Genomic DNA, 27641 nt, shown 5'->3' with positions numbered 1-27641 from the left:
TCAATTTGTGAAATTAAATATTTATGTAGGAAATATTTTTAAAATTTCTTATTGCAGTGAATGAGAAAGCGGAATTTGCAAAATGTACAAAAAGCATTGTAATTTGGAGAACATTTTCCTTCAATTACATCTAGCTAAGTGTTTTAATCTTGGGTCAGGGAAACCTAGGAGAGTTATTTTATGTGCCCTGTTAATAGACACAGGGACCAGATTGTTTTCTTTATGTGTCTTTGTAATAACTTAAGTCTTTTTAAATTTTTAGAACCTAATCCACCAATAGATCAAGTTATACAGAAACCAGGAGTTGTACAGAGGTTTGTGAAATTTCTTGAAAGAAATGAAAATTGCACTTTACAAGTGAGTCTAAAGTTTTCTTTCTTACTTTTTCTCTAGAAATGACATGTTAAAGTTTCTAATGAAAGCAACTTTTGCAGTACTGACTCTATTGTGAGCATTAAATAAATACTTGGTAATTAAAAGAAAAAGTAGTGCCACCTGTCTTGCCTTGGACATGGTTGGAGTACTAGTTTTTTTTCTAGGAGTTATTATTTTATTAAGCAATTTTGGAAAAGTATGTAAAATTATTACTAATGTTAATAAACAATTTATAGTTGTTAACCTTTAATAACTTTTGTTTTAGAAAACTTCAAACTAAAATGTTGTTAAATTTATTTTGATTCTTAGCTAGCGAAGGTTATAACTTTTGCCTCTTAAAACACATTTAGCTGATTGATTTTTTAAAAAACAGAGTAAATTAGTATTTAGTATTATCTAGTAAAAATATGACCAGAGTTAGGAACATTGGTTCTCAACCATGATATAGTTACAATTTTAAGATGTCTTCCAAATAATTTGCTATTAATGGTAAGTTACTGAAGTTTATGAATATTTTAATGTTAAAAAAAAAAGATTGATTTTCCTGACATTCACTGCTATGTGTATTAAGTCAGAGTACAGGTTGGAATTTTATCTATGTTACCAGGAATTTTACAAGACATACACCTAACTTATAAATGCTATTGTCAATAGTGGAGGACTGTTACTTCAGTAATGGTTGTTGAATTTATAACTTAAGTGTAGTGGTCTATGTAGCTGAGTCATTTGGGAAAAATCCTCACGTTTTTGGTATAAGCAAAGGAGTGTATTGCACATGTGAATGTAAAAAATTGTTGAGAATGTTTACAATAAGGGTCTCTAAGAGGCTACCTCAGTCATGTTACACTTTTATTGTCAAATATTTTGAACTAGAGATCATGAAATCTAGTCCCTTTGCTTTGTATAACACCTAAGTCCAGACTAAAACCCAGACCTCCTGATAGTTTATTATTTGGCTTTTTAATTCCAGTTGAATGAAAGAAGAAATGATTGAATATGAATAAATAAAATTATTGAGAGCTAGTTTGAGCCAAGCATTATGTAAGATATTGTAGTTCCAAAATTAAGATGTTGTCTTGTCTAGAGAAATTCCTCAGTTCTGGAAAAGAGACAGACATAAAAAACATCTGTGGTAACATAGTATCCTTAGTGCTCTAACAGAACTATAAATGAAGTGCTTTGGGAACACAGAACACTTACTCGGTTTAGGGGAAGTTTATGTTTAAGACTTCAAAAGGTAATGTTGCAGGACTAGTCTTGAGGACGAAGAAGCCTTTCGCAGACTGAAAAGAGGAAAATTAATATTAGGTTTAGAGGATAGCATGTGTAGACAGCACAGTGTGGGAAGATTTGCTGGGTATGGTGGCTCACACCTGTAATCTCAGCACTTTGGGAAGCTGAGGAGAGAGAACCTCTTGAACCCAGGAATTTGAGACCAGCCTGGGAAAATAGTGAGACCTCATCTCTACAAAAACATAAAAATTAGCTGAGTATGATGGCATGCACCTGTAGACTCAGCTAATTGGGTGGCTGAAGTGGGAGGATCACTTGAGTCCAGACGTTTGAGGTTGCAGTGAACTGTGATCAAACCACTGCACTCCAACCTGGGCAACGGAGAGAGACCCTGTTTCTAAATGAAGAAATATTAAGAAGTTGAGCATTTATTAATCACTTAATTGAAACCTATGGAAATTCAAGAGTGTGGTCTTGGGACAGCTACATGTTGTGCCATGTTACTTACCCAAGTGCATGTGAAATATGTTAGTTCATATGATTGGTCCTAACAGGCCTCAAATTGGGGGCCTACAAACAAGTTTTGTTGACCTGCATACATTTTAAAATATGAATTAGATATTAAATGTTAAAAAATTGGGGGATTTCAAATGAATATTTGGGTTTTTGGCTCCTTTTGACAAATCAGAAGTGCGAACATTTTTGCCAGATAGTTAAAATTAAAGGATGTTGAAGAGGCATTCTGTCTCTATTTTCTTTTTTTAACTGGAAAGTTTACCTTTTTAAAAAAATTGTAGCCACATACTCTAGGTTTTCACAGTTGTCGCTTACAAGTCATTTTATGTCTAATTGGTTGCTGTCAGGCTTCTTACTTTACCAGCCTTAACTAAAGCTTTCTCATAGGGATACTAAGGACAAGTTTGTAGAGTAACCTTTCAGTTTTCCATTAGTTTATTTCATTATCTACAATTGGTTAGAACTATGGTCTCCATTATTTTTAAATATAAATTCCCTTAAAAATTTTTCTTAGTCCTGCATGTAATAGTAACTGTACTTTTTAGTATTTTAGTAATGCTTTTGGGTACATTATTTGTTACTTATAATGATGTCTGTGTGTTCATGTGTAAAGTTATTTATGTAAAATATTTAAAATTTTTTTTTTCATGGTTAATTTTGTATGTCAAATACGTGAAATATTTTTTAAGCTATAGTCACCACTTAGTTTGCCTGTGGATTTGAAGGTTGCTTTCAGTAATTCACTAGTTCATCATCTTGGAGCCATGGTTGAATTTTCTCAGTTGCTTTTATTTTAAATCCATAATGTATATGTATATTCAGATTTTAATTGCATTGATATGAGTAACTTCTCAGAGGTTCTGCAGCTTAAAAGAATACCAGAAGTCCTAGCACTGGCTCTGATAAGGAAAGCTTGATGTTGAAAAAATACCTAAATCTCTCAACTTTTAATTTTTTTGTTTTGTAAATAAGTAGGTTGAGGTTACTTAATCCGTAGAGAAATAAGTACCACTTCTGATTCTAAGTTTCCTAAATATACTGTTGTTACAAGTAGTGTCTCTTATTTGTTTTTAAATTGCTTGCTTTAGAACACTTGGTTTTCTAATAATAAACAGGAGTTTTAGGAATTATAAATTCAAAGGTGTTTATATATTGTTGATTTTGTATATTTTCATTATATTTTTCTCAGCTCTTATTTTTCCATATTAAAGAATACTTTCTTTTTCTCTTTTGTAATCAGTGATCTTTGACGATGATTACTTCTTTTTCTAAGAGTTTTTATCCTTAAACTGACTTCACAATGAATCTTATTAATGTAAGTCGGTCTCTCACACTTGTCCTTCCAGGTCTTTACTCCCTCTCTTTCCTTCTTTGCCTTTCTGACATTTCTTTGGCCCTTTCATTTCTTTTACTTTTTTCCTTCTTAGTTTGAAGCTGCATGGGCATTGACTAATATAGCATCTGGAACTTTTCTGCATACCAAGGTAGTGATTGAAACTGGGGCTGTTCCGATTTTTATCAAACTTCTTAATTCTGAACATGAAGATGTTCAAGAACAGGTATGTTTCCAATTTGTATTGTTATGTGTACTAGAATTCAGTTTTCCCTTAAAAGTACCATTTGTAATTACAATGTGTAATTCATTTTTGTGCCTAATTGCTGTGTATTGCGTTAGTTAAAATACAGTAGTGTTTTTTGGTGTTAAGTTAGAAGGGAGGGAGAATGAACAGTTCCAGACATAATCCTGGGTTCTCCATAAGTATGGTTGCAGCTAGCATAGGAATTACTATTCCTGTTTATAAAAGTGCATACTGAGGTACTACGGTGGCTCACACCTGTATTCTCAGCTGTTTGGAAAGCTGAGGTGAGCAGATCACTTGAGACCAGGAATTTGAGACCAGCCTGGCCAACATGGCGAAATCCAAGCTCTGCTAAAAATACAAAAATTAGCCAGGCATGGTGCCACAGCTCCTCAGGGAGGAGAGCAAGATTGGGCAACAGAGCAAGATTTGTCTTCAAAAAAATAAAAACAAGCACATACTGAGACTCAAAAGTTAGTAACTTATCTAAAGTCAAAATGAATGGCAGAGCCAGGTTTTAAGCCTGGACTGATTTGAATTCTTGTTTTCTGCATATTTGTTTTAAAAATATCACATTAGTTTGAATAGAACCATTTTTAAAATAAACTTAATAAAGTTTTGTTGTAAGAGGGAAAATTTAATTACATATAATTGTACCATCAAAATCAAATAATTTGACATTTTTGTTTTGCATCATTTTTATGTGCATTAATCTGCTGATCTCTCTACCATTTCATTCGTCATTTCATTTTATATATATATTTTCAGTTAACATTAATATTGGGAGCCTTTTATTATGGCAGTAATTATTCTTCCAAGGAAATTTTACTGATTATTCAATATCTGCTCAGATAATGTACCATAATTTGTTATCTGTTCCTGAATTACTGCATTTGGATTGTTTCTAGCTTATTTGTGTTGTTAATAATATTGTGATGAATATCATTATATGTCATCACTCTTTATGTGCCTTTTGATTATTTATTTAGGAAAAATGACTACCCTGTCAAAAGATACATTTTTTAAAGTTTTTACTATGTATTTCAAAGTCCGACTCCAAAAATGTTATACCAATTAATGTCTCCACCAACAGAATATTATGCTCCACAAGGTAGAAAATATCTTTAAAGGTTTTTCTTAAAAACAAAAAAATTTAGGTCTAGAGTAGATGTTAAAAATACTAACTTATGTTTTAAACATTAAAATAAAACTTTACCAATTGAAAAGTAACTTGTCTACTTTTGTAATAACATGAAAAGTTTATGGTGAGAATATAATAAAATTATAATTTGCATTTGCATAATTTCTTACCTAATCAAAATTTAATAAACGAATGTGTGTTCTGAGAAATACATTTTCGTCATTTTGCAAATTCCATGGAGTCTGTTTACACAAACCTAGATGATATATAGTATGGCCTTTTGCACCCCAGCTACACATTATACAACATGTTACTGTACTAAATGCTGTAGACAAATGCTGTTTTTGTTTTTTGGTGTTTTTTTTATTTTTTTGAGAGTCTTGCTGTGTCACCCAGGCTGCAGTGCAGTGACATAATCTCGGCTCACTGCAACCATCACCTCCTGGGTTTCAAGCAGTTCTTATGCTTCAGCCTCCTGAGTAGCTGGGATTGCAAGTACCTGCAATCATGCCCGGCTAGTTTTTGTATTTTTAGTGGAGATGGGGTTTCACCATGTTGACCAGGCTGGTCATGAACTGACCTCAAGTGATCTGCCCACCTTGCCTCCCAAAGTGCGATTACAGGCATGAGCCACAGCACCTGGCCTACTGTGGACAATTGCATATACAATGGTAAGTATTTTTGTATGTAAACATACAAAAGGTGCATTAAAGATATGGTGTTATAATGAGACCACCACCTTACATGCAGTCTGTCATTGACTGAAATGTCATTATGCAGTGCATGATAATAACTGGAAAATTTGCTAAATAGATGTATTTTGTCTCTTCATGTAAATTCAGAGTAAGCTGTGCTCTTTGTTGAACAGTATAGGTATTTCACTAACATGCAAGGAAAACTTTCTTTTTTGGAGACAGGGTTTCGCTCTGTTGCCCAAGGTGGAACATAGCTCATTGCAACCTCTGCCTCCTGGGTTCAAGTGATCCTCCCACTTTAGCCCCCTAAATAGCTGAGACGACAGGTGTGTGCCACCATGCCTAGCTAATTTTTGTCATTTTTTTCAGTAGAGACAGGGCTTCACCACATTACCCAGGTGGGTTTTAAACTCCTGGACTCAAGCAAACTGCTCACTTCAGCTTCCCAGAGTGCTGGGATTACAGGTGTGAGCCACCATGCTCAGCTGGAAAACTTTTTAAATGTCCTATCTTTCAATTTGAATAAAAATATTAAATTGCATTTTAGAAGTTTTTCTTCTCTACTTTTTTTTTTTTAACATATTACAAACAGTTGCTTTGTTCATTCTGTACTAAAATCTCATTCCTAAAGGAAAGCCTCTTATTTAAAATATTATCTTAAGAGGATTTTTTTTTTCTTCTAAGGCTGTTTGGGCACTTGGCAATATTGCTGGTGATAATGCAGAATGCAGAGATTTTGTTTTGAATTGTGAAATACTTCCACCTCTTTTAGAGTAAGTACTTTATCACAATTAAGTATATATAAAAAACTATATACGCCACTATATTCTACATACATAATTAAGTTCTTCAGTCATACTTTTAAATTTGGCTTATGGTTACCAGGCATACAGTAGCTTGAAAGTAGGTAGAACCAAGAGAAATTTTCAGATTGTTATTTGTGTCTTTTATGTTCTCTTAATCCACACTTAACAGTGGTCGTAGCTTACTTGATGCTTACTGATCTAAAATAATTATTCTGCAAATATTAGGATGGATTGTAGTTTATAATACAATAAAATTTACATATTACCATAGCAGGGAATCCTTAATACTTGAACAGTCAGTGTATTTATTATGTCAGTATGCTTTATATTTTGTTAAAAGAACAAAGATTTTAAGATAGAGATTTTTCTTTCAGGATTAGCATTTAACTTAAAGTGGTTTATCTAGTGGTTTTCTCAACTACCTTATGTGTTTTTTTAAAAAAGAAATTACCTTATAATGTAAGGTCTTTTATAGAAATAACAAAATTTTTTGAAAGACAGGTTTATACATATTGCTTATGATTAAGAGGATCTTTATATAGGGTAAATGCCAATAGCAGGTAGTGAAGAAAAATGCTAATTGAGATGGTTAGAAGTGAATATTTTATTCTTCATTTCTGCATGGAGGTGCATTCTCCATCATCTCCAGTGGAGGAATTGAATAATAAGAATAAATTTCTAGACACCAATTTGCAAAAGACATTTTATTCTGGTTTTCTGTGGACAAAAGTTATTTCTTGGCATGGTTTCATTTAACCAAATTAATTGAAGATCTGTGTGCAAACCACCGACCACTCACTATAATTTCATTTATTATGGGCTTAAAGTTAATGCTCCATAGCATTTAAGAATTAGCTAAGCTACAAAAGAAAGTACTGATTTAGAGTTCAATATGAGTTATTTTGAAGTCTGTACTATTAAAAACATCTCTTAAAGTTTCAATTTGAGATTTGTCTCACCTGATTTATGTGGTATATAAATTAACTGAGCACTTTTTCTTTTTGGTTTTGTTGTTCTGTCTCTAGGTCATTTTATTAATTGTTAATATCTCAAGCAGATAGTGGTTTATGAAGGAGTATACCTTTCTTAGGTTTACTCTTTTTAAATGTCCTAAGGAGCTTTTAAATCGTGACTGAAGAAACCAAACTAAAAAATAAAATGAAGGAAGAATAACCAGTATTCAGCCATGTAGTTACAAAAATAATTTCAGAAAAGGGTATTAGAAAGTTGGAAAGTTTTAGAGTTTCATTATAAAATTTCATCTTAGAAAGTTTCAAGTATTTAAAAAAAATGAGAAAGGTAGTAAAAAGGAAGTTAAGTTAGCAGATACTCTCATTTTAGTTGGGCAAAAGGAAAAGTTTTCAGCTTAAAAAACATGGATTATTTGTTGTTCACATTGTAATTCACATTTAGTAATGCTTAAGTAAGTGTAAAACTTTTATTAATGTGTCATTTTATCTGTTCTGTTTGAGTGATGTGATATTTTAATTTATTAGTATTCATTTGATTCTCAGTCAGTGTAAATCTTTTACTACTACAAACTGTCCTGATACAACTTTGTTGTAATTTAATTCAACTTTAATTTATAATGTAGCATGTTTGTACTTTCTCATAATAACCACATTAATACAAAAAAGAACAGTAATATATAACAGATGTTGGCCAACTTTAACTCTCAGGCTAAATCTGGCTTGCTCCATGTTTTTATAAATTAAGTTATCAGAACACAGTCACACCTATTCACTTAATGTCTTTGGTTGCTTTCATGCTGTATCAGCATAGGTGAGTAATAGAAATGAGCAAGAGGGCCTGCAAACCCTAAAATGTTTCCTGAAGAAAATTGTCAACTCTTAACTTATAAAATCAGTATAGCTATTTTATTTCTATTGTTGTAGTTCAGGAAAATCTCACATCTATTTATAGGAAAACCTTTAGAAGAGACTTTTTAGTGTAGTAGAATACATGTAACCATGTAACCAGTTTAACCATTTTTAAAGTGTATAGATTAGTGGCATTAAGTAGATTTGCAACATTATAAAACTGTCACTACTATCTAGTTAGAAATTTACACAGAAACCCATTACCCATTAAGCAGTCACATCCCATTTTGCTGTCACCTTGTGCCTTGGAAACTACAAGTCTGTTTTCTTGCTCTATTGATTTGCTTATACTGTATGTCACATAGGTGGAATCATACAATGTATAACCTTTGTGTCTCACTTCTTTTAGCTTACTGTTTTCAAGGTTCATCCTTATTATAGCGCATGTATCAGCACTTTGTTCTTTTTATGGCTGAATTATATTCTGTTTTACGGATGTGCCACATTTTGTTCATCCATTCATTAATAGATGGACATTTCGGTGTGTCTACTTTTTGACTACTATGAATATTACTCCTATGAACGTTCAGGTACAAGGTTTTGTTTCAGTACGGGTTTTTAATTCTTGTGGGCATATAAATACCTAAGAGTGGAATTTTCCAGGTTATATGGTAATTCTATCTTTAATTTTTTAGGGACTACCAAACTTTTTCATAGCAGCTTTACCAGTTTACATTCTGCTAGCAGTGTATAAGTGTTCGAATTTTTCTACATCATCACCAACACATATTATCTGTTATTCTGATTTAGATCACCTTAGTAGGTATTAAGTTGACTTTTTCATTTCTGTAAAAAGGTCATTGTCATTTTGATAGGGGTTTCATTTACTCCGTAGATGACTTTGAGCAGTATTGTTATCTTATTAATATTAAGGCTTCCAGTTCATGAACTTGGGATATCTTCTAATTTATCAAGGTCTTTAATTTTAACAATATTTTCTAGATTTTAGTAAACAGGTCTTACACCTCTTTGGTTAAATGTATTCCAAAGTATTATATTCTTTCTGATTCAACTGTAAATGAAATTGTTTTCTTAATTTCTTTTTTGACTTGTTCCTTGGTAGTATATAGGAATGTTTCCAGGTTCAGGGGTGCCCTCAGCTCCCCTGAGAGAATGTTTCTCCAGGCTCTTGGTCTATCACTCCCCAAGAATGGGAGAGGAGATCATGGCTCAGTGTGCAGTAAATGCTGGACTCACAAGTGTTTGTAGAAAGTGATTTATTTAAGTAGAGAAAGAGAAACAGGAGAAGGAGAGAGAAAGAAACAGCTAACTCTCACATTAAGTGAGATAATCCAGACAGATAGAATCCAGGAGAGGAAAGCAGCTTCCATACCGAGTGGAAAGGAATAAAGAGATAGATGGAGTTTAGGAGGGGAAGACAGGCTTCCACGAGAGAGTGTGGAAGGGGACTCCAGAGGGAAAATCCAGGAAAGAGAAAGATGGCTTCCACGAGAGAGTTTTCGTGTAAGGGGTTCCAAACATGCAGTCCGAAGGGGTGTGGAAGAAGGGGACTTTTAACCTGGGAGGAACCCCCACCTTCTCGAAGACCCTGGGCCAATGAAAGGAGTTTCTTAGAACTTCCACTGGAGTGATTGAATTTTGACCCTTTCCTGCACCTGCGAAATTTAAACATAAACTGTTAAAGCTCCCGGATGGAGAGAGATGGGAGGTGGGCATGGCGCTGGGAAGTTCTTGCGCTTAAAACTGTGCCCCCTTGTGGACCCTGGAATGAGAACACATTCCCTCAGGAATACAATTGATTTTTGTGTGTTGATCTTTCATTTATTTATTTTTTGAGACCAGGGTCTTGCTCTGTTGCCCAGGCTGGAGTGCAGTGGTGTGATCTTGGGTCACTGCAGCCTCTGCCTCCTGGGTTCAAGTGATTCTTGTGCCTCAGCCTCCAAGTAGCTGGGCTTACAGGCATGCCCCACCAGGTCTGGCTAATTTTTGTATTTTTAGTCGAGACAGAGTTTCACCATGTTGGCCAGACTGGTCTCGAACTCCTGGCCTCGAGTAATCAACCTGCCTTGGCCTCCCAATGTGCTGGGCATTACAACTGTGAGCCACCACACTTGGCCTGTGTGTTGGTCTTGTATCTTGCAACGTTGTTGAATTTATTAGCACTAATGGTTTTTTTTTGTGGATTGTTGTGGATTTCCATATATTAGATCATGTCATCTGTCAATAATGATAGTTTTATTGCTGAGCATGGTGGCACATGCTTGTAGTCCCAGCTACTTGGGAGACTGAGCAGGGAGATCATTTGAGGTCAGGAGTTTGAGGCTGTAGTGTACTATAATCATGCTTGTAAGTTGTCACCTCACTGTATCCTGTACAACATAGCAAGACTCCATCTCTAAAATTTTTTTTTTTTAAAAAGATGGTTTCTGGGAGGCAGGGTAGGGAGGGATAACGTGGGGAGAAATGTTAGGTATAGGTGATTGGGGAATGGAGGCAGCAAACCACCTGGCAGTGAATGTACCTATGCAACAATCTTGCATGATCTGCACATATACCCCAGAATCTAGTACAATTTAAAAAAAGGTTAGTTTCATTTCTTGCTTTTTAATTTGGCTGTCTTAAATCTTTTTGTTGGACAATTGCTTTGGATAGAGCTTCCATTACAATGTTATTTAGAAGTGGCAAAAATGAATATCTTCTTCTTTCTTATCTCAGAGTAAAAACTGACTCTTTCACCATTCAGTGTGATGTTAGCTATGGTTTTTGATAAATGCCTTTTATCATGTTGAGGTAGGTTCCTTCTATTTTGTTTAGTGTTTTTCTCACAAAAGGATGTTGAGTTCTTTTAAATACTTTTTGCATCCAATGAGATGATTACTTGTTTTTTTAATTCATTATGTTAATGTAATATATTTTTATTGATACTTGTATATTGAACCTCCCTTATTCCTTGGTTAAATGCCATGTGGTCATAGTATAAGCTGCTAGATTCAGTTTCCTAGAATTTTGTGGAGGATTTTTGCATGTATATTCCTAAGAAATATTGGCTGTAACTTTTGTTTTGATGTCTTTGGCTTTGGTATTAGGGTAATGCTATCCTTGTAGAATTGATGAGGAAGTATTCTCTTATTTATTTTTTTAAAATTTCGCAGGTACAAAGTAGGTGTGTATATTTATGGTGTACATGAGATGTTTTGATATAGGCATGCAGTATGAAATAAGCACATCGTGGAGAATGTGGGGTATCTATCCCTTCAAGCTTTTATCCTTTGAGTTGCAAATAATCCAATTACATTATTTCCGTAATTTTAAGTGTTCTCCTGTTTTTTGTATTATTCCTTAATGTTTGGTAGAATTCATCAGTGAAGCCATCTGATGCTGTACTTTTTCTTTTTGGGAAGTTTTGGATTAAAATTCAGTATCTGGTTACAGTTCTATTCAGATTTTCTATTCTTTTTGTTTGTTTGTTTTTGAGACGGAGTCTTGCTCTGTTGCCAGGCTAGAGCGTGGTGATGCAATCTGGGCTCACTGCAACCTCCACTTCCCAGGTTCAAGCGATTCTTCTGTTGCAGCTACCTGAGTAGCTGCAACAGAGGTGTGCCACCATGCCTGGCTAATTTTTGTATTTTTAGTAGAGATGGAGTTTCACCATGTTGGCTAGGATGAGATCTCTTGACCTCCTAATCTACCTACCTCAGCCTCCCAAAGTGCTGGGTTTACAGGTGTGAGCCGCCGCGCCTGGCCCAGATTTTCTATTCTTAAGTCAGTTTGGTAGTTTCTATGTTTCTGGCCCAGATTTTCTATTCTTAAAGTCAGTTTGGTAGTTTCTATGTTTCTAAGTAGTTTTTCATTTCTTCTAGCTTATCCAGTTTCTTGGCTTTTGATCATAGTTTTCTCATATAATTCTTTTTATTCTTGAAATGCTGATAGTAATGTCTCTACTTTCATTCTTGATTATGGTATCTCTGCTGCCAGGTAAGTATCTACTTTCATTCTTAATTGTAGTAATATGAATCTTTTTCCTTTTGTCCATCTAGATAAAGGCTTGTTCTTTTTGTTGATTTTTTTTTTTTTTTTTGGTCAAAGAACTACATTTTTGTTTAGTTGATATTCTGTAGTGTTTTTCTATTCTGTGTTTTATTTCTGCCCTTAACTTCATTTTCTTTCTCCTACTAGCTATGAGTTTCATTTACTCTTATTTTTTCTAATTTCTGAAGGTGGAAGATTGAGATCTTTTTTCATATAGGTGTTAACAACTATAATTTTTTTTCCTGAGTATTAATTTCACTACATCCCTTAGGTTTTGTTGTGTTTGCATTTTTATTGCAAAGTATTTTCTGTGTGTGTCTGTGTGTGTGTGTGTGTGTATCTGTGTGCACGCGTGTGCGTGTTTTAACTCACTGGTTATTTAAGAGTGTGTTACTCATATTTCTGAATTTTCTAGTTTTCTCTCTATATTCTTAGTTTCATTCCATTGTTGTCAGAGAAGATACTTCTTACAATTTCACTTTTCAAAAATTTTTCACGGCCAAAGCCAGACACAGTGGCCCACGCCTGTAATTCCAGCACTTTGGGATACCAAGGCAGGTGAATCACTTGAGGCAGGGAGTTTGAGACTAGCCTGGCTAACATGGTTAAACCCCATTTCTACTAAAAGTACAAAAATTAGCTGGGCTTGGTGGCAAATGCACATAATCCCAGCTACTCAGGTGGTTGAGGCAGGAGAATTGCTTGAACCCTGGAAGCAAAGGTTGCAGTGAGCGGTGATCACGCCACTGCACTCAAGCCTTGGTGACAGTGAGACTCTATCTAAAAAAAAATGTATCAGAACTGGGCATGGTGGCTCACGCATGTAATCCAAGCACGTTGGGAGACCAAGGCAGGTGGATCACTTGAGCTCAGGAGTTCAAGACCAGCTGGACAACATGGCAAAACCCCATCTCTGCACAAATACCAAAAAGCTGCATGTGGTGGTGCATGCCTGTAGTCTTAGCTGCTCAGGAGACTGAAGTGGGAAGCTTGTTTGGCACAGGAGGCGGAGGTTGCAGTGAGCTGAGATCTCATTGCTGCACTCTAGTGAGAATCTGTCTCAGAAAAAAAAGAAAAAATTATTAGATTTGCTTTGTGATCTAACATATAATGTATCCTGGAGAATGTTGCATGTGTGTTTGAGAAAAATATATATTCTGCTATTATTGAGTGGAATGTTGTCTAGATGTCTGTTATGTTTAGTTGGTTTATAGTGTTGAAGTCCTCTATTTTCTTATTATCTACCTATAAGCTCTATCTATTATTTCAGGCAGCATATTGCACTCTCATATTTTCGTTGCACAGCAGTCTTTTTCTCACTTTAATTCTGTCAGCTTTTGCTTTGTATATTTTTGGGCACTCTTGTTAGAACATGTAAGTTTATAAGTGATACTTTTTTTTTTTTTTAGACAGTGTCTCACTTTGTCGCCGAGGCTGGAGTGCAGTGGCACAATTTTGGCTCACTGCAACCTCCACCTCCCGGGTTGAAGTGATTCTCCTGCCTCAGCTTCCTGAGTAGCTGGGACTACAGGAATGTGCCATCATGCCTGGCTAATTTTTTGTGTTAATAGAGATGGGGTTTCACTGTGTTAGCCAGGATGGTCTCGATGCCCTGACCTTGGCCTTTTGCATTTTTCTTTTAAGTCATATAGGGAAAAGAAGAGAAATTACAAACCCAAAATTCCATAATACTAGCTCTTAGAGTTACCTATATAGTTATCTTTAGCAGTATTCTTTATTTATTTGTATGGTTTTGAGGTATTGTTGTTTATTGCCCTTTCATTTCAGCATAGAGGATTCTCTTTAGCTGTTCTTGTAAAGCCAGTCTGCTAGTGATGCCTTTCCTCAGCTTTTGCTCCTGTGGGAATCTTACTTTCTGTTTGGAAGGATTGTTTTGCCAGATATCAAAGTCTTGGTTGAGAGTTTTTTTTTCTTCAGCACTTTAAATATGTTATCCCATTGCCTCTGTCCTTCATGGTTTTCAATGAGAAATCAGCTATTGATCTTTATGAGTGACATTATGGGTCACTTCTCTCTTTTTGTTGTCAGGATTCTGTCTTTTGTCTTTTGATAATTTGATTACAGTGAATCTTGGTGTGTATCTGTTTGAGTTTATCCTTAGAGTTTATTTAGCTTCTTGGATGTGTAGATACATTTCTTTTATCAAATTGGGAAAGTTTTCAGTAATTATTTCTTCAGATATTCTTTTGCTCCTTTTCTTCTTGTATTTCTATTATGCATATATTGGTATGCTTGATGGTGTCTTACAGCTTTCTTAGATTGTGTCCATTTCTTTTCATTCTTTTTCTTCTCCTCAGTTTGAATAATTTCAATTGACCTATCTTTGGGTTGTGGATTCTTTCTTCTCCCTGCTCAATCTGCTGTCAAACCCCTCTAGTGAATTTTTAATTTCAGTTTTATACTTAAAGCTTCATAATTCCTATTTAGTTCCTTTTTATAATGTTGGTTTCCATAGTGATGATTCTGTACTTGTTGAGACATTGTTTTTCTTTTTCTTTTTTTTCTTTGAGATGAAGTCTTGCTTTGTGGCCAGGCTGGAGTGCAGTGGCACAATCTCAGCTCACTGCAACCTCTGCCTCCTGGGTTCAAGCAATTCTTCCACCTCAGCCTCCCTAGTAGCTGGGACCACAGGTGTGTGCCACCACGCCCAGCTAATTTTTGTATTTTTAGGAGAGACGGGGTTTCACCATGTTGGCCAGGATGGCCTTGATCTTCTGACCTTGTGATCCTTCCACTTCAGCCTCCCGAAGTGCTGGTATTACAGGTGTGAGCTACCACGCCCAGCCAAGACATTGTTTTTCTATTGTTCTTTAGGGTTTTTTTGTGCATAGGTCCTTTAGCTCTTTTGAACATATTAGACAATAGATTTAAAATGTTTGCATAGTAAATCCAATGTCTGTGGTTTCTCAGGGAAAATTTAGCTTATGTATTTCACTGTTAATGGACCACCCTTTTAAAATTTCTTTGCATGCCTCATGATTTCTTGTTGAAAAACTGGACTGGTTATTGTAACTATGGTAACTGTGGAAATCAGATTTTCCTCTCTCTCTGTCTAGGTTTTGGTGTTGCTGCTTGTTGTAGTTATTTATTTGGGGACTTGCGAAATTAATTTTATAAAGCGTATTTCTTTGTCATGCATGGTCTCTGAAATCTCTTTTCCCTTCACTCAGTGGTTAGCTAGTGGTTTTACAGCAGAAAGAGCCTTAAATATCTGGAGCCAAAAATAAAAGAAAAGTCTCCAGATTTTTACAGATTGGCCCTGTGTTGAGGTACCTCTTCAATGCTTGGTCAGGCTGATTACAGCTCTGACTTAGCACTACTTTACTCTCTGCTCGAGCTAAGCCTAAAGGAAAACTAGAAGTGAAAATGTAGATCTCTTCATGTTTTTTTCTGATTGTGGACTCTGCTCTGGACATGTGCATAGGCCTTTAGATTGTCTGATATGTGGGAGCTTTTCACATCCCTCATAGCCCAGCTATCTCACTTCTTACCTTTCCAGCCAGGTTTTCAATGTGACTCTTGTTTGCCTCAACTGTATCTTTTGCTCAGGTTTCAATATCTCATTCATTTGCCTTTTAATGTCTTTGAGGACCATTCCTTTTTTGCAAAGCTACTTTCTACCCTGAGAGAATTCCTAGTTATGCAAAACAAAGGGAAGCCCTTTGCATCAGTTTTTCATGGAGCTCCAAATAGGTCAGAACAGACCAACACAATTCCTTGGAAATAAGGTCTGTTCTACTCCTTCCAGAACCAAGAACCCACAGTGGGAACTAGCTGCCAAAGATTGCTGCTAGGCTGAGGAGGGGGTTGCATAAGAATAAGTTAAAATGCCAGAAAGCTTTCCTACCACATTTCAGCCCTTTCCTGGCTAAAAGTTATCTTAGTTGCTATAAACTTTTGACTATCTTCAGAGTTCTAATAAACTTGATTCTTATTCTGACAATATTTGCAAGTTTTTTGGTGTTTCTGGGAGGGACAATCATCTGGAGTTCCATTCTGCACTCTTTTTGCTTATGTCACTCTAAAACAGGGATTTTTTTTTTTAACCTGGGTTCTTTGTACTTCTAGCAGGTTGTGGAGGTCCTTAGGAGTTAACAAACTCCTGAACTTGCATGCCAAAATTTTGATGTATGTGCTTTTTTTCTGAGGTAAGGATCCATTATGGTCTCAAGGGGGTCCACAACTCTAAAAGTGTCAAGGACTACTGTTTTAGGGGATCGCCCATTTAAATATAAATAACTAAAACATAAGTTATGCTTTGAAAAGAAAACCTATAAGTGTAACTCCTTGGGAGCTGAGAATAAAAATTCTTATTTTAGATACTCAGTTTCTTAGTAGATAGCAGGCTTCATTGCAAACCAGGTAAAAAATACTAAGATACGTACTCTCTTAAAAACACAACAAAAGAACTTTGAGTGTCAATAGGTAATCTTCATATAATTTGAAAATGTATTCCTTGCTTTCTGAATTCGTATAATGTATTATTTTCATGATTGAAAAGTTAGTATTCTTTTTAATATATATAGAAATAAGTAAATTGTCTATGACATCCTTGTAAGAATCCATTCAGATTATAGATTAAAACTTTAGAAAATAGAACTGTAATATGCTTATTTTGCTTCTGAAAGCATAATGAATTTTAGATTCTTTTTCCTATTTTACTAGTTTAAATATTTTATAAAATATATTGGAGAGAAATTTTATGTTATGATACCTGAAGGGGAAAAATGAATGTAAAGTGATAATTATTTTTTTTCTTTTTCTTGGCAGGTTATTAACAAATTCAAACAGACTTACAACAACAAGAAATGCTGTATGGGCCCTCTCAAATTTATGTAGAGGTAAAAACCCTCCTCCAAACTTTAGTAAGGTATGAGTAAAATGCACAAATTAAAAACTCTGTTTCTATAAACTTAACTATGTAATAGCTTTTTGATGTTGAAGGAACTCCACTTTTTGTTTAGTAATTATTTTCTTTATTGACCAATGTTTGTACATATACAGAATTCAAGAGCTTTACAATGTAAAGGAAGTGTCCCTTGTACTTTTCCTCCCACACCTTAAATTCCCATGCCCAGAGGTAGTCACTGCAACCAGATATTTATGTATCAAGGAATTGACTTTAGAAATATTCTAGTCTAGTTCTTCCATTTATAGGAAAATAAGTCCCCTAAAAGATTAAATAATTCCTTTTGGTTCGCTGTTTGTACTTTTCCATTTAACTTTCATCTCTTAGGATATCTGTTTCCCTATCTACTAATATTTGGCCCCTAGAGATACAAATAATTGATTCCCAGTTTAGTTTTATTGTTTGGTTGTTTTTAGGAAGGTAGAAAAGGGGTAAATTTTTAGAATACCATTCTACTTCTTTTGAATTTAGTTTTTAACATGGCACAGTGACTTTAGCACTAAGAGAAGGTTTAACTTTGATAAAGATCTAGTGATAAAGTTCGTGGGATAAAAAATAATAAATTTCTAATTCACAAAGGTAATGCATGAACTAGTATACCTTCTTTATACTTTCCCCATTCCAGTTTTAAGAATTCATTATTTAGCCACATTTCATCTAAACCTCAGTCATTATGTGAAAATCTCATTGTACCATAGTCCATTTCTCTCTCTCTTTTTTTTTTTGATACGGAGTTTTGCTCTTGTTGCCTGGGCTGGAGTGCAATGGTGCAATCTTGGCTCACCGCAACCTGCGCCTCCTGAGTTCAAGCGATTCTCCTGCCTCAGCCTCCCGAGTAGCTGGGATTGCAGGCATGCGCCACCACACCAGGCTAATTTTGTATTTTTAGTAGAGTTGGGGTTTCTCCATGTTGGTCAGGCTGGTCTTGAACTTCCAAGCTCAGGTGATCCGCCTGCCTCAGCCTCCCAAAGTGCTGGGATTATAGGCATGAGCCACTGTGTCTGGCCCATTTATCTCTTATACTCCATGCATATTGTGTATTTAATCATAGTTGATAAAACCTTCTCAACCTCCTATCCATATTCTGTTCCATATTTGTTGTTAAGTACATAAGCTAAAGTATTGTAAAATATGCTAAAAATAAAATGGGGAACAAATTTATAATTTTAACCAGAAATGTGGTTCAATAGATATATATCTTAGAGAAAAAAGTTTTAAGTAAAGTATACTTTACAGCTTCCAAGGAAAAAAGGTATTCAATAATGTTACAGTAAAGGCCTTACTCAGTTTAAAAGTGTTTTGTAAGATTGTAGTTTAACAATAGAAGGGGAAGGGATTAGTATTTCGATTGTGTATAATATGAGGAAAAAATATGAGGTACACAAGGACCTTTCAAGTGGTGTTTTAAAAAAATAACTTACAACTTTTATTTTAGATTCGGGGGGTACAGGTGCTGGTTTGTTACATAGGTATATTTTGTGACACTGAGGTTTGGGATATGCATGATCCTGTCACCCAGGTATTGACCATAGTTCCCAATGGGTGGTTTTTGACACATTGCTCCCTTCCTTGCAATCCCCTTTAGTAGTCCACAGTGTCTGTTATTATTATCTTTATGTTTGTATGTACCCAATCTTCAGCTCCCACTTTTAAGTGACAACATGCAGTATTTGCTCTTCTGTTCCTCCATTAATTTGCTTAGGATTATGGCTTCCAGCTGTATCCATGTTGCTGTAAAGGACATGATTGTGTTCTTTTTTATGATTGTATAATATTCCATGTATATATAAATTACATTTTCTTTATCCAGTCCATCATTGATGGGCCTGTAGGTTGATTCCTTGTCTTTGCTATTGTGAATAGTACTGCAATGAACATATGAGTGTGTGTGTCTTTTTTGTAGGATGGTTTATTTTCCTTTGGGCATATACCCAGTAATGGGATTGCTGAGTCAAATTGTAGTTCTGTTCTTAGTTTTTTGAGAAATCTTCAAACTGCTTTCCACAGTGGCTACACTAATATACATTCCCACCAACAGTGTATAGGCATACCCTTTTCTTTGCAGCCTCGCCAGCTGTTTTTTTGTGTTTTTAATACTAGCCATTCTGACTGATGTGAGATGGTATGTCATGTGGTTTTGATTTGCCTTTATCTGATGATTACTGATGTTGAATATTTTTTCATGTTTATTGGTCGCTTTTATGTCTGCTTTTGAGAAGTGTCTGTTCAGCTAATTTTTGTATTTTTAATAGAGATGGGGGTTTCACCATGTTGGCCAGGCTGATCTCGAACTCCTGACCTCAGGTGATCTGCTTGCCTCGGCCTCTCAAAGTGCTAGGATTACAGGCATGAGCCACCATGCCCGGCCAAGAATCACTCTTTAACCTGGTATAAAGTACTTAATTTTACTCTTTAAAGATTTTGTAGGATTGATTTCCTGACTTTTAGCAGTTTTGTTTAGCAAATTTTGTTACGGAAAAGCCTGAGGTCAGCTGAACTTTTTTCTTATATTGACTGGCTGTCAGATTAATTCTTTATCTTTGACATCTAGTAATTTTATTAAGTTATATCATGATGTTGATCATTTTTGGTTTGCTTTGCTGAGGGATGGTTTGTCTTTTTATGTAGATTCAATTATTCCTTCTTTTCCCCAGAAAGTATTCTTGGTATATTTTAAGTAATGGTTTCATTTCTTTGATTGTCTACTTTGGGAAATGAACTATATAATGTATATGTGGAATGTCTTTTATACTGTCTCATTTATGCAGTCTTAACCTTTTATTTACTTCTGTTTCTTCTTGTTCACTTTTCTCATTTATTTCTAATCTAATTTCAGCAGTGCCTGTTGTTTGGAATTTTTCCAATTTGCTTTCTTTACTGTGATTCTTATTTTCTCTTCCAATTCTTTTCTGAGTTCAACATCTCATAATGCAGTTCATTAAATGAATTAAATACTATCGCCTTGACATTTTTCTTGAACTCTTGCAATCAATACAGTTAGTCCTTTTTGAAATTCATGTTTTAATATTTGATCCAATTATTTATCTACTTTATGTCCACTTTGATCAGGTGACATTTCATCATCTACTATTTTTCTTTTTCTAATTTTTTTCACCACTCTATTCTTCTAATAGTTTTGTGAGGCATTTTATGCTGGGTTCTTTTTGATTACTCAGATTCAAAAGATAAGAGCTTTGACATTGCATGAGTTTTACTTAGTGAAATGGACAGAGCAGTGTCAGCCCAACAAAAGAGCTCTTTATGAACAAGCATTTTACACATGTATCAAACTCAGTTTATGCATCAACCGAGATTGTCACTCCTTTCTTGACAGAGTAGCCTTAGAGTAGACTTGCTCTATTAGGAGTCATGAAGCCAGGTCACTGGGATTGGCACTGCTGCAGCTGCAAACTGAGGAGCACTTTGTTGTGCTGATTTAACAGAGACACTGCAGTGCCTAAGTTGCTGGACTTCCCCATGGAGTCTCTGGCTTCCCCACCAGCTAGCTGTCTAGAGGGAGTCTGGCTGATGCAATCCAGCAATGTAAGGGAGTTAAAACTCTATAGAAGACTCTTTGCCTACTGCATTTCCACTTGTATTGATTTGGAGTTTCAGATAGCCTCTATTGTCGTAAAATAAAGTTTGTCTTGCTCTTTTTCCTTTTGATTCTGGATGATCTGGGCATCTGTGGCCTGGAGGCTCTTCCTGTAATATCCATGGCTGCTCTCCTTGTTCCAACTTGAAGATCACTTCTGGTTTAGGGATGCAATATCCCACTGAGATAAGGTAACTGTGGTTCTTTAGTATAACATCCTTGTAGAGAGTCCTCTGAGCAAGGTCCAAATGTTGCACTACTTCTGGGTGAAGCCCACAGTTATATTCAAAATCCATAGGATTTCTTTGATTTTCTTCTTATCTTGGAAAATGTAGAAATCTCTGAAGGTATATCTTCTCCATGCCATAGATTCTGGATGTGGCAGCATCATCCCAACCTTACTCATTCTGATCAGTATGTGCAATTCTAGGATCTACTCCTTTCTGAGAGCTATTGCCTCTGCTCAGGAACTCACTCTCATGTGTAGTGGTTTTTTTCTATGTGGGATTTTGTTGCTGAAGATGCCTTCTTATTTCTCAAGAGGTGCTTTGCTCTTGTGATAAGAAGGAAGAGAAGAAATGCACCTGCTAGTCACGTGACTATGGGCATAACATTTTTCCTCGGTTTCATTTTCTTATTTGTTAACAGTAGGAAGTTATACTGAGCTGAGAGTGAGGTTATGGGCATAAACTAGTAAGAAATGTAAGTGTTTCCACTAACAGCAGCCTCTGTGACTGACTGCGGGCACTATCAGCATGTTACTGAATCCTCTGCACAACCCCATGAGGTGGTATTGTTGAGTCCCTCGTTTCACAGATGAGGAAATCAAGTCTTACCTGTTACCATCTCTCACCAGACACTTCTTTTACACCTAGTACCGCCCTGCACTAAGGCTCTCCTGACTCCCTCCATGGTTGCCTGGTCCATACCTACCACCTGCTACACCAGGGTGCCTCCGCGTTCCCATGCCCTGAAGTAATTACTTTTATTGGAACATTTCATGGAGCACAAAGCACTTTCAGAAGTTACTATATGAATTACTAAATTCATATAGTAATCTGAATTTCAGACTGATTCCCATTATTTTATATTAGTTAATACACATTAATTGACACCTTGCAGTAAAAGGATTGTTAGTTAAGAGGCTTTTTCTTGTTTTGTTTTTCTGTCCTACTGCCTCTGTTTCTTTCTCTTTTATCCTCACTCTCGGCTTATGACATCACTTTCTACTTCACTGAGAAAACTGAAACAATCAAAAGAGAACTTCTATACATTACCATTACATTTGTCATCATGTGGTTATTTGTACTTACCTGTTATACTTTCATGTCACTGTTGATTACTTTTTACAAGCTTCTTTATGAAGTTAATTCCTCTGCATTGTACTGTATAGTTTTTTCTCTCCCTATTTACGGTCATCACTCCAGGAATTTTCTCTCCAGCATTGTCAGTTTTTCTCCTCTCTTCTAACTCATTGTCATTACTATAAAAATATGCGATTATTTATCCCATTGTAATTCTTCTCTTGGCCCTTGGGAACCCTATCAGTTTCCTTAAGTAACACCCTATTGCTTTGCTTCATTTTGCAACAAAATTCTGAATTTATTCTTGCATTGTCCACTTTCTCTCCTTGCATTCTTCCTTGAATTTACTCCAGTCAGAATTTTTCCTTGGTTAATTCATTAAAACTGCATCATCAAGGGCATACATATTTCCACATTATGAAAGCTCAGTGTTTATGTTATAGGAATTAAAAAATTATTGTAGGCAGACAGAGAGGAAAGGGGGTCCTTGGGAAGTTTTTGTTACTTTTAAAGCAGTTCCAGAAACATTTCTTGTCTAGCAGGACAGCCCTGGCTCTTAGAGCTGGGCCAGCAAGCTTTAAAATGCAAAACTGGCCATTAAAAACTGGGTCCACCTAAACATAGTGATTCCTGTCATCTTTTCCTTGCCCCAACATGTGCCTGGCAACATGGCCACCCTCACGTGTTTGCACATGTATAAAACATCATGGTGCCCTACCTTTGCATATAAAAAGCTAAGATGGGAGGGCCACTTTTTTTTTTTTTTGAGGCAACGTGAATGACATGCCTGGTCAAATGATCCCCTGAGCCCTATGCAAATCAGGCACTGCCTCCTCCAGCCTCCTCTTACACAGCCAGTGCTCGACTTATGACCACGATTGGTTCCGACAGACTGGTCGTAAGACAATTTGGTCGTAAGTTGAGTAGGCTATATGTACAGTACTGTGAAATGATGTTATAAAAATCTTTAAGTCATATTTTATCATAATTTTCTTTCATTATTGTTATATATCATAATTTTCTTTCTTCATTTTATGCCATTTGTATCATCTCTACACCATTTTGTTTCTTATTTTTACATTCGTCAGGTTTAAGTAAAACACTGCATTACCAGTACAACTGGTTTAATATTTACAGAACATACAAAATTACAAAATACAGGTGCATACAAAAATACAAAATATAGGTGTAAAAAATACCATAGGAAACATTTTCCTAATTGCAAAACATAACAAAATATATAAACACGTACGAAACATTGGCCTCTGGTGCTTGGCTGCGGATCGTTGATGTCGTCATCTGAGGCAGCAGTTGGGGTTACCAGAGTTGGTTTTTTCATAAACATGGTGAGCTTTGTCTGAATTGTATGTTCCTTTTTTTCTTCATAAATTTCACGATATGGACAAAACACATCGTGCGCCATCCATTCAATCCTTGCAAATCGTTCGATGTTTGGGTCCATTGCTTCAAAATGTATAAGAAGTTTATTCAGTAAAGGTAAACCGTCTGATAATCCCTTAGTGGTGAACTTTCTTTCTGGCTTCTCCTCTTCTTTCTCTGCTTCTCTTCTTTCTTCTTCTGCCACTCTTTCTTCTTCCAGTTCGATTAGCTCTTCATGTGTAAGATCATTAACATTGAAAATCTGTTCTGCTAGATATCCCTCATCTGTAATTAATTCATCCAGACTATCAACAAACTTACATGCTCCTTCCTCATCCGCACTCGCTGCTTCTCCAGTCACTCGAACACTATGCATTTGGAATCTTTTCTTGAATCTCTGGAACCAGCCAGTGCTTGCTACAAATTCTTGACTGTAATCTTCTCCAGCACGCTCCTTCAGAGTCTGAAATAGACTTCTCGCCTTCATCTGCACAGTAAAAAAACTTAATGGTGTCCGTTTTTGAATTTGATCTTCCATCCAAATATATAGCAATTTCTCCATTTCGTGGATGGGCCCGCTTCGTTGCTTTGTTATAACTGTTGCTTGCGTGGGTGCAGAACTTTTCACAGCTTCATGAATTCTTTCTTTATCTTTCAAAATCGTCGACACAGTCGAGTGTGATAACTTTGTATTACGTGCAATCACATTCACTTTCTTTCCTCCTTCGTATTGCTTAATTACCTTCATTTTCGTGTCAAGATCGATGGCCTTTCTTTCCTTCTTGGCAGGCTGAGGCGTAGACAAAGACAATTTCTTCTTGGTAGACATCTTGGGAGGGGTTTGATGAAAAATATCCAAGACACAAAACACAAATTGCTGTACCGAGTCTGGGATAGCAGTTGAAATGGTGCACGCGGAGATGGTAGTGCTGCCAGAAGCTGGTCTGCACTGTCGTACGCCCAGCTGGGCAACGTTTGCCAGATGCGGAGCAGTCGTGGCTAGCGATTGTGGTCGTAAAGTTGAATCGTTGTAAGTTGCATAGGTCGTTAAGTCGATAAATACCTGTAACTGTTTTCTGCTGCACTAGGGGTTTCGTGTCTCGTCTTGGAGCCCCTCTCCCTCTGTCTCTGCATGGGGAAGCTTCTTCCTTCTTTCTTGCCTATTAAACTCTCCTTAAAACCACTCCATGTGTCTGTGTCGGTTTTTTTTTAATTTTTAAAAAATATTTAAACTGTTTTCTTATTTTATTTTTCTAACCAGTGTGCTAATCCTTGTCGTTTTATCTAAATCCGTGGGATACCAGGGACCCTGGTGTTCCTCCAGTCATAGGCGCCATATCATTTAGACCTCATCTTACATGTCCTGCCAAGTTCAGTGGTCATTTCCCAGTCTTCATGTTGCTTCATCTTTTGCCTGCATTTAACACAATTTAATCACTCCCTTTTTATAATGTATCTTTTTCACTTTGTTTTCAGGCTGTTATACTCTCTTGGTTTTCCTTCTACCTCAGTGATTGCTCCTTCTCAGTTTCATTTATGAGTTTCTCCTCCTTACCTTTATCTCCTAAAGTTGAGCATTCAAAATGTGTGCTTTTGGTTTTTACTCGTCTCTATCTTCACTCACTTCCTTGTGATTTCACCCATTCTCTGACTTTAAATATCATCCGCATGTGAACACTTTCGAAGCTTCAATGTTTGGCCCATGTCTTCTGAACTCCACACTGATTATCTTCATTTGAATATCTAGTAGACATCTCAAACTCAACATACCTAAAACACAACTCCTTTTCTTTCCCCCTAAAACCTGTTTTGCCAATAGTCTCTTCTGATATCAGTTAATGGAACTTCTATCTTCCATTACTCAGATGACAAACTTTAACATTATTGTTGCCTGCCTTCTTTTGTCTCATATTCTGCATCTGTTCTGTCAGGAAATTCTGTTGGTTCTACTTCTGAAATATATTCAGATAGAGAATTCTGCCGCTATTTGGTAAAGTTGACAATATTTGAGGATTAAAAAGAATAAGAATAAATATTTTAACACAGTGCTTTTTAAAAAAACTGAGTCTATTCCCATACTAAAAACAGAAAAAAGAAAACTATTCTTACAGAAGGATACCAAGCTATATATGTAGGACTGTTATTTAGAAAAGACAGCCATCACAGTAATACTTGATTTAAGTATGAATTTCAGTGAGTTCTGAAACCTTTAGGTCAGAGATTGTTGGGGAAAAGAATATTCATGTGGTCTGAAAGTATCACTCTACAGAGTATTAGATAGGAGACAGGTGTATTTACTGTTGGGAAGTGTAGTGGACACCACCCAACTTAACCAAATGATTAAACTTAACATTAATAATAATGAGAAAACTGACATTATATGCTTTCAGATGTGATATGACTGAAAGGAACACATCATCAACTATGTAAGACCCCTGCCAGAAATATTTAACTCTCGTCTATAATAATAATGAGGAATCAGTAAGACAATCCAAATTGAGAGGTGCTCTGCAAAATAAATGGCCTGGACTCTTTAAAAGTGTCATTGTTATTAAAAAAAAAACACAAATAGGCTGGGAAACTATTCAAGATCAAAAGACTAAAGATATACTACACACCTATTAGAATGGCAAAAGGCCAAAAAACTGACAATACCAAGTACTAGTAAGATTCAGAGCAACCAGAACTCTCCTTTGTTGCTGATAGAAATATAAATGGTAAGGACATTTTGGTATAAACTATCTTATCTGACTTTAAATATCATCCACATGTGAACAACTTGGAAGTTTCAGTGTTTGGCTCATGTCTTCTTCAGAACTCCACACTCTCAGTTTGGTACTTAAGAGATATGAAATAGTATGTTTACAAAACGACCTGTACATACATATTTATGACAGCTTTATTCATAATTACTAAAAATGGGAAACAGTTTAAATGTATATATGTTGATGTATGGATGAACAAATTATGATGTATTCCTGTGATGGGATACAACTCAACACTAAGAAGGAACAAACTACTGATACATGCAACAACGTAGAAGAACCTCAAGCATTATGCTAAATGAAAGAAACTTCACACAAATGCTGCATTTTTAATAATTCCATTTATAGTATTTTGGAAAAGATAAAACTATAGGAACCAAAATTGGATTGGTGATTTCCTGAGGAGAAGGAATTGAGTATAAAAGGGAAGAAGGGGACTTTTTATAGTGATAGAAATAGTCTGTATTTTGAGTAGAAAGTGGCTATACAACTGTATATCTTTGTCAACATTCACAATAGAACTGTGTACCTAGAAGTGTAATTTACTGTATGTAACTTTTACCTTAATAAATCTGATTTAAAAAAAAAAAACACGGAAGAGACATGAATAAGTAAATTGTTTAATCCTTGATTAGGTCATCAAAATTTTTAGCTTAAAAATGTGAATATGCTCTGTAGTTTACATAATAGTATTGTGTCAGTGTTAAATTCCCTTGGTGTGATAATTATATTGTGATAGAAAACTGCCCCTTTTCTTAGGCGGTATATGCTAAGCTTTTTAGGGGTAAGTATTGTGATATCTGGAATTGGTTTTCAAATGATCCAGTAAAAATAAATAGCGCAGAATGTTAACTGGTGAATCTAGATAAGTAGCATATTTATTATTTTTGCAAATTTCCTGTAGGTTTGAAGTTTTTAAAAATAATATGCTGAAGAAGGAAATTTATTACCTCCCTTGATACCACCTAGGTATCAATGGTAGTTTGTAATACCATTTATCACGTCCTTATTTCAGTAGTCTCTTAATGAATCTTGCATATTTTTGCCTACCTGTCATTTTCCTGTTCCTGACATAGCACCGGAATGACTCTGTTAAAAATGTCTTATCATACCAGAGCTTTGTTTAGAACTCTGTCATGGCTTCCTGTGTTTTATTCAGAGTAAAAGATTAATTTCTTAAATATCCTACGAGAATTTTTATCACCTGACTCTTCTATTATCTCTTTTGACTCATCTCCTACTATTTTCTTTCTCTCATTCTAGCCATGTTGGCCAGGTTGCCGTTCTTCAGACTCACAAAGCATATTCTTAACTTTACTCTAGCTGTACCTTCTAGTTAGTATAATGGTTCTTAAAATTTTTGGACTGAGGACCCTGTTCTACTCTTAAAAACTATGAGGAGCCAGATGTAGTGGCTCATGCCTTTAATCATAGCACTTTGGGAGGCTGAG

At 35.6% G+C, this 27641-nt stretch overlaps 1 protein-coding gene across 1 annotated transcript in view; it reads left to right on the top strand.

The window, feature by feature from the left end:
* Positions 1–27641, top strand: part of KPNA5 (karyopherin subunit alpha 5) — a 63180-nt gene that overhangs the window by 14733 nt on the left and 20806 nt on the right. Inside the window, exons 5-8 of the mRNA XM_003938633.4 lie at positions 263–357; positions 3552–3683; positions 6225–6313; positions 17008–17107. Coding sequence (XP_003938682.1) covers positions 263–357; positions 3552–3683; positions 6225–6313; positions 17008–17107 — 416 coding nt within the window. The remainder of the gene's footprint in view (positions 1–262; positions 358–3551; positions 3684–6224; positions 6314–17007; positions 17108–27641) is intronic.

Source organism: Saimiri boliviensis, chromosome 4 (genome assembly GCF_048565385.1).
Source record: "Saimiri boliviensis isolate mSaiBol1 chromosome 4, mSaiBol1.pri, whole genome shotgun sequence".
NCBI lineage: Eukaryota > Metazoa > Chordata > Mammalia > Primates > Cebidae > Saimiri > Saimiri boliviensis.
The sequence above is the reverse complement of the archived record's forward strand: the minus strand, read 5'-3'. Positions and strand labels throughout refer to the sequence as shown.